Source organism: Panthera tigris, chromosome A2, assembly GCF_018350195.1.
Source record: "Panthera tigris isolate Pti1 chromosome A2, P.tigris_Pti1_mat1.1, whole genome shotgun sequence".
Taxonomy (NCBI): domain Eukaryota; kingdom Metazoa; phylum Chordata; class Mammalia; order Carnivora; family Felidae; genus Panthera; species Panthera tigris.
Genome location: NC_056661.1, coordinates 6,808,376 through 6,816,310, shown reverse-complemented (window position 1 = coordinate 6,816,310; position 7,935 = coordinate 6,808,376). Strand labels below are relative to the sequence as shown.

General features: G+C 41.4%; 1 protein-coding gene across 1 annotated transcript; it reads left to right on the top strand.

Annotated features, from left to right (window-relative positions):
• Window positions 1-4,196: 4,196 nt before the first annotated feature.
• Window positions 4,197-5,162, top strand: LOC102968009 (olfactory receptor 24-like). Its single transcript, XM_007090675.2, has one exon. It carries the CDS (start codon window positions 4,212-4,214, stop codon window positions 5,160-5,162), a length of 951 nt encoding a protein of 316 aa, XP_007090737.2. The 5' UTR covers window positions 4,197-4,211.
• Window positions 5,163-7,935: the final 2,773 nt, after the last annotated feature.

The following is a 7,935-nucleotide window of genomic DNA, read 5'->3' as shown; positions in this document are numbered from 1 at the left end:
TCTCTCTGCAGCTGGGAATGTCCCTCTTGATGCTTACCACTGCTAACTTGGGGGATAGGATAGTGCAGGCAAACAGATGCTGTCTTTCTTCTTCTCTTCTGTGATTGATCTCTGGTTTTGTGTTCCACTGAGTTGTGAAAACTCCTTGAGTGGATTCTAGAGTTCTCCCAGAGCTTGTTTTTATTCAATAGCTGGCTAATTGTTGATCTTTGCAGAGGGGCAGAAAGGCTGGGTCTTCTGTGTTGCCATTTTGGTCCTTTGTGCTTCTTGGCTGATTTTAGTCAACCTGGGATGATTTAAAAATATCCTTTAGCTGTGGGGTGCCTGGGTGGCTCAGTCGGTTAAGTATTTGACTTCGACTCAGGTCATGATCTCACAGTTGTGGGTCTGGCATCATGCTCTGTGTTGACAGCTCAGAGCCTGGAGCCTGCTTTGGATTCTGCGTCTCTCTCTCTCTCTCTCTCTCTCTCTCTCTCTCTCTCTCTCTCTCTTTCTCTGCCCCTTCCCCGCTCATGCTCTGTCTCTCTCTCACGCAAAGACAAAAATAAATATCCTTTAGCTGTAATGACCATGACCACGAGTATAAAAGCTTTCAGTGAGATCTCTGAGTCTTTCTAGCAAATTGATGAACCGCAGGGGGCTTGGGGACCCCCTTGAAACTTGCAATTGGTGTCAGACATGGGAATGATCTTGTGGACTGTGTTCTCTTTAATTTTGTAGTGTGCCAACTCCCCACAGTCAGTGTCAGAGCGGAATTCACTAGAATGACCCACTCACTGAAAAACATTCATTCTTCCACTTTGACTCTTGGATGACCTCAGGGTAACCCTGTGTATGGAACCGAAGCTGTGCTGTAATCAGTTATTAGAGATAAAAGTTATCCATAGAATTTAAAAAAGATGGATCTAAATCCTGAGGATTGGCTCACTGAATGCATCAGGAAATATAAGCTAACAAGAAATTAGCCAGTTTCCAGGCAATCACTTAGTTACTATTACCTGTAATAGCTAAAATGTAGTTGAAGGACAATATTGGGGCAGATCCTGACTCTGGTCCAAGTTTGAATATAGGACAAAGGAAAGTCTGCATACAGAGCTGGTGAATCAGACGGATTTGGTGACTGAGGCTCCAGATGGCTGTTGATAGGACACTTACTCTGCACTGGGCTTTTCATACCCAGTGGCAGATAAAAATGCTCAAGATACTATGAAAGGGCTGAATCAGAAGACACTGTATCACTGTGGACCACTTAGTCACATCCGATCAAGGAGCACACTTTCATCCTCAGAGTAGTAGTTTGGTGGAGCATTGCAGTGAACATTTGAAACAGTGTTGTCTAAAACAGGAGAGATATAAAGTCATGATGTGTTGGCTTACATACCTTTACAAGTGTGATACCACACTGAACCTGAAGGTGCCCAGGAATACCTTCACCAGATAAACCCCTGCACTTATCTAGGGGATCTGGGTCAGTAAGTTCGGGGCAGGATAGTGTTGTGGCTATGCATCTTCCTTACATCAACTTTATTTTTCCTGCTTGATGCAATGGTCCCAGGACTGGTGCTACTCTGTGCATGCTGGGTATGAGGAGAATCCCTCATCAAGGAACTCTAACTCTACTTCTAAATCTTTATGTCAGAATTCCCAAGAGCCTGACAACTTAGATTTTTGCCTTCACCCCATCTAGGAAAATTGGGGTAGTCGAGACAGCCACTAGCTCTATACCCGTAAAACTTCATTCCATACAAGTGGGGGCAGACTGAGGGGGTAGCACTAGGTCGAATATTTCTGCCCACCATGTGGACCAGCAGACTCACAGAACAAAGGTGTGCAAGGTTAGGTGAAAGGAAGTGATAAATGGGAAAAAAGGAGGAACAGTTATTGAGGGTAGAGGAATACATAGACTAGGCAGTTAGGGAAACCCAATATTCTACTGGTGCCTTGACGCAGGCTCTGAGCAAAGGATGATATTGTTTCTTAGCTCAGTTATAGAAGATGCTGAGGCCACCACTCCTTTTGGAACCTGACCAAGTCAGATGGAAGGCTGCCAGTCTGAATGGCATTGCTCTGGATGACATTTTGGTCATATGATATGAGAACGGACTGGACTCATTGTTAGTGACTGAGTGCAACTCTGGTAATGTTCCCAGTGTCTTTGACTTGTGTTTTTCAGTTTGTATCTTCTAATATCCTGCAATATATTATAACATTAACACTGTTAGTAAGAATATAATACTGATATTGATGGCTTCACATATTGGGAAATTGAGTTAAAATCCCCCTCATTATGAATACTAATGGAAAATGGTCTGAGGAAGAGCCGATTTTAGTAATCATCAATTACTTTCTATGCTAAATAATTCACAAGCTTATCATAATGTATAAATAGAGGTAGATAAAGCGACAAAAATACAACAATGGATGTAATGGCTTTATAGGGTGGATTAGTTATTTCTTCAAATTTATCCCTATCCATACTGATGGCAAGAAATGTTAGGCATATCATCATTTTGCTGTAAGACAGCCTTAGCCAAGGACAGCAGTGTTTGCCTGTGTGATAAAGAATTTATCCCTGCTCAAAAAATTTCTGGGATGTATTCTCTAAGCCCTTTGAATGTCATGCCTTGTAAGAGAGTCTTAGTTTGTCTGGAGATCTTGAGTCACATTTGTTGTGATTTGAGGTGGGGATTGGCCCTACCAGATAGTCTTAGGGAGGAAATGGCCACAATAGGTAGTAATAACACGATTTCAGGAGGGGATTTGGGTCACATGGTATCAGCCAATCTTCAGAGGACTGGAGCTTAGAGACTGATATGAGGGACGAGGACAGTCATTTGTTCCCACGTGATGGAGTCTCCGTAAAAATTCCAAACACTGAAGTTAAGGAGAGCTTCCCTGATTGGCAATATTCTGTGTGTATTAAAGACGATGCCATCTTGACTCTGGTGATAGTTGACAACGGAGGCTCAATATTTGGTATTTTACTGGGCTCTGCCCTGTGTGCTGCTTTTATTGGTTGATTTTAATCTGCACCCTTTAGCTGTAACAAACTACTTTTTAATTGAAGGATAGTTGACATGCCATGGTACGTTGATTTCAAGTGTACAACATAGTGATTCAACAATTCTATACATTATTCAGTGCTTACCACAATAATACAGTTACCATCTGTCACCATACAAAGTTATTAGAATACGATTGGCAGCTGTAATAAACTCTAACTGGGAGGATAATAATTGTAACCATGAATATAACAGCTGTGTGTCTTTCTAGTGAATTATGAAAATGTGGGTTGTTAGGGAGCCCCTAAACATGCAGTTAGTGTCAGAATGAGGGCAGTCTTGTGGAATGAGTTCCTTCCGACTTTATAATGGGCCAACTGTCACACTCTGATAGCATTTGGTGATTTCCATGGTGTAAGTAAGATCACAATGATCAATTTTAGACTACTGACATTTTAACAAAATTTATTAAAGTTTAAGTATCTACTCTTGTGAGACAATATAAATAAACTTCAAAACACCTTTCCTGTTCCAGGTGGTATGATGAAAATCTCTTTATTTCCGATGTATCCATCATACCAAGTTAGAAGTTAACTTCATACCAAGTTAGAAGTTACATACTCTATGTTCTTTATTTTAGTGGTTTCATAAAATCTTTTATCATATGTGTTTGACAAAGAAGGTCCAAAATACTCGATATTTCTATTCTCCTGCAAAGCAATACAAGGACATTGTAATTTTTCATTCTAATTACCTCTATTGTATTCTCTGTTATTGTTGCTTAATATTTTAATTCACCTTGATTATGCACATTTTACAATTATTACTTTATAGACTCAGTGTTTTGTTTAAATTTTTCCTACACATATACCAATTTCTTAGTAAACCATTGCTTCTTGGACATCACTTACTCTGTGGATTCGATTTATTTTAGCCTGACACATATTCTTGAGTAATTCTTTCAGCAAAAACCCATGCGTGCTGTCCTCTCCCAATATGTATCTGAAGTGGCAATACCCCAGTCAAGGTCCTTTGAACTGAGTCTTCAAACCTGTGTTGTTGCAATGTATCAATTGTTCAAGGTGCAAAATATGTATAAGCTAGTATTGTAAATAACACAGATAAGCAATTGGTTATAAGCTCATCTAAACTTCTGGACTCATCTCCATGGCATTCATGTAACTTCCCCCTTTCAATACTTTCAGAGGAATGATACCCATGGAACCAAGGAACCAAACCAGTGCATTCGAATTCATCCTCCTGGGGCTTTCAGAAACTCCAGAGCAGGAGACCCTCCTCTTCGCTCTGTTCCTCTGCATGTATGTGGTCATGGCCATGGGAAACCTTTCAATCATCCTGGCAATCAGCTCAGACTCCCACCTCCACACCCCCATGTACTTCTTCTTAGCTAACCTGTCTTTGGTTGATTTTGGTCTGGCCACCAACACAGTCCCCAAGATGCTGGTGAACATCCAAATCAGGAGCAAGTCAATCTCCTATGCCTGCTGCCTGACCCAGATGTACTTTTTCCATTTCTTTGGCATCGTTGACAGTGTCCTGATTGCCGTGATGGCTTATGACAGGTTTGTGGCTATATGTCACCCCTTACACTATACCGCCATCATGAGCCCACGCCTCTGTGGCCTGCTGGCTGGTAGCCCATGGGTGTTTTCCTACTTTATATCCCTCACTCATATTCTCCTGATGGCTCGTCTGGTTTTCTGTGGGAACAATGAGCTACCTCACTACTTCTGTGACCTCACTCCCCTTCTCAGGCTTTCTTGCACTGACACGTCTGTGAACAAGATCTTTGTGCTCATTGTGGCTGGGCTGGTGATAGCCACACCTTTTATCTGCATCCTGGCCTCCTATGCTCACATCATTGTGGCCATCATGAAAGTCCCTTCTGCAGGGGGCAGGAAGAAAGCCTTTTCCACCTGCAGCTCCCACCTCTCTGTGGTTGCTCTCCTTTATGGGACCACCATCGGGGTCTATCTGTGTCCCTCCTCTGTCCGCACAGCTGTGAAGGAGAAAGCCTCTGCTGTGATGTACACTACAGTCACCCCCATGCTGAACCCCTTTATCTATAGCTTGAGGAACAGAGATCTGAAGGGGGCCCTGAGGAAGCTTGTCAACAGAAAGATCATTTCATCTTCCTGACCACAAGGACACCTGGAAACTTCCAGGAAGTAGGATCTCAACATCTAGGGTCTTGGGCACAAGCATAGAATTGCACAGTTTGGGAAAACAGCCACTTTGGAGTTTGAGTTGTAGAAGTTTCGAAGGAAATCTCAAGATGGCCCTGTTACTATGTTCTCAATTACTGGGACAAGTAAGGATGTGTCAAGATCAGTCTAGCCCTACCAGATTGGATTTGTCCTGATTCAAAATCCAGTTAGCTTTCCACAAATATTTATTGAGTTCATATTCTGAACTTGATATAGGTGCTAGCCAGGGAGTGGTGAGGAGACACAAGATTCCTATAGTGTGGAGTTTATAGCTGCATGTGGGAGATGACACTGGCCACTAAATATAATAGAACGAAATATGCACACAAGGGCAAGGATAGGGCAGAGTAGGAACACCCAACAGAGTCTGGAAGGGGGGATCAGGGAAGGTTTCCTAAAAGAGATGATCCTTCACCTCAAAGGATAAGATGATGTTTTTCAGGCAAATATGAGGAGAAAGAGTATCAGGAAAAAAAAAAAACAGTATGTGAAAAGACGAGAGAGCAAGAGAAAGTGAAAGTGAAATATCCAGTTATGGTGAATGACTTGGGTCATGCCAGATCAAGGACTTTGGGACCACCTCAAGACTTTTGCTTTTTCCAGAGAACCAGGCAGTTAATTGACTTCCAGGGACCAAAGTCAGGGAGCATGTGAATGAATCATGCCCCCCCCACTTCACTCCTATTCTGTCTTCTGGAGAAACAAGATGGCATGACCTAGATAAAAGTTGCACAAGTCACAAGGGAAAAAATTCAGACCATGCATTAAGGGGATGAGGAATAGTATAAGGCTTTCAAAGAGAAAAATGCCAATCAATTGAATCATTAATGTCTAAGCCAAAAGGAAGCTAAGGCATATCTCCATCACCATATATATGCCTGTGGAATGCATAGGAGTAGTAACACTGCTTACAACAGAAGTGAGAGCTATTCATTATGAGTTTATCTTGTGCCATACACCGTACTGTGTTTCTTCTCTTCGTTTCATTTAGTCATTCTAAAGCCCCTATGAAGGTAATACATTTCTTTTTTTTTTTTTTTTATTGGGTAGTAGTGCTAATACTCATATGGAGATTTACAACTGAAGTGAAATGAGTGGTGCCTTTTCAGGGGCCAGAAATTTTCAAATGGTGCTAAGGAGCTGACATCATCTTAAGCTGAATGGCTTTGAATAATCACACATCCAATTTGCTTTTGGTACTTCCTTCCATGAAAATTAAATTAGAATTTCTCAGTTGAACAAACAGATACCAGACCTGGTGCTGTTATGGCAACTATTAGCGACAGCACAGGTAGAAAAATACATTTAGTGGGGGAATGTCCTAATGGATAAAATACAGAATTTAATAATTTTGGAGTTTGCAATGGAGTACCCATGCATCTGGTCATGGCATGTTTTGGATAACCAAAAACACAGGCGAAAGTTGATCCACAGCCTCTCCCTTCCTAAGTTTCCTTCCATTCTCTTGCCACATGCATGGAAGTAATCACAGTGTTGGCTGGGAGAGAGTTGGAATTTGCAAACTTGGAAGACTGTTACAACCTGGGACTCAGAATATTTGTGAATATTTCTCTCTGATACAGAAAGATATGGCTTCAGCTCAAGCACTGATTTGACCCCCTCCCCCTCTATGGAATGAAAGATTCATTGTCCAATAAAAATCTCTTAAGGTTTTGTTAGCTAAACTGCTTCAATTGTTTTATGTTAAGACATAAAAAAATGCTGATTCAAAGGGGCACACATACCCCAATGTTTATAGCAGCACTATAAACAATAGTCAAATTATGGAAAGAGCCCAAATGTCCATCAGCTGATAAATGGATAAAGATGTGGTATGTGTGCATGTATGTATGTATGTATGTGCGTATGTGTGTGTATGTGTATATACATATACATGATGGAATATTACTCAGTGATCAAAAAGAATGAAATCTTGCCATTGTAACAACGTGGATGGAACTAGAGGGTGTTATGCTAAGTGAAATAGGTCAGTCAGAGAATGACAAATATCATATGATTTCACTCATATGTGGAATTTAAGAAATTAGGAGGAGGGAAGGAAAAATAAGACAAAAAGAGAGAGGGCACCAAGCCATAAGAGAGTTTTAAATACAGAGAACAAACTGAGGGTTGCTGGAGGAGAGTTGTTGGGGGGGATGGGCTAATGGGCGGGAGCATTAAGGAGGACACTTGTTGGGATGAGCAGTGGATGTTTATATGTAAGTGATGAATCACTAAATTTTACTCCTGAAACCAATACTACATTATATGTTAACTAACTTGGATTTAAATAAATTAAAAAAAAATTTTTAGGGGCTTCTGGGTGACTCAGTCCCTTAAGCGTCTGACCTCGGCTCAGATCATGATCCTGCGGTTCATGGGTTTAAGCCCCATGTCAAGCTCTGTGCTGACAGCTCGGAGCCAGGAGGCTGCTTCAGATTCTTGTTTCCATCTTTCTCTCTGCCCCTCCCCCACTTGGGTTCTTCTCTCTCTCTCTCTCTCTCTCTCTCTCTCTCTCTCCCTCTCTCTCTCTCTCAAAAATAAACATTAAAAATTTATTTTTTATTTTTTATTTTATTTTTATTATTTATTTTTGAGAGAGAGCAGGGGGAGGGGCAGAGAGATAGAGGGAGAAAAGATCCCAAGCAGGCTTCATGCTGTCAGCACATAGCCCAATGTGGGGTTTGAACTCACAAACCGTGAGA

Bases quoted from the DNA above. Each gene is read 5' to 3' on its own strand.
- LOC102968009 (XM_007090675.2), top strand. From the start codon at position 4,212: ATGATACCCATGGAACCAAGGAACCAAACCAGTGCATTCGAATTCATC.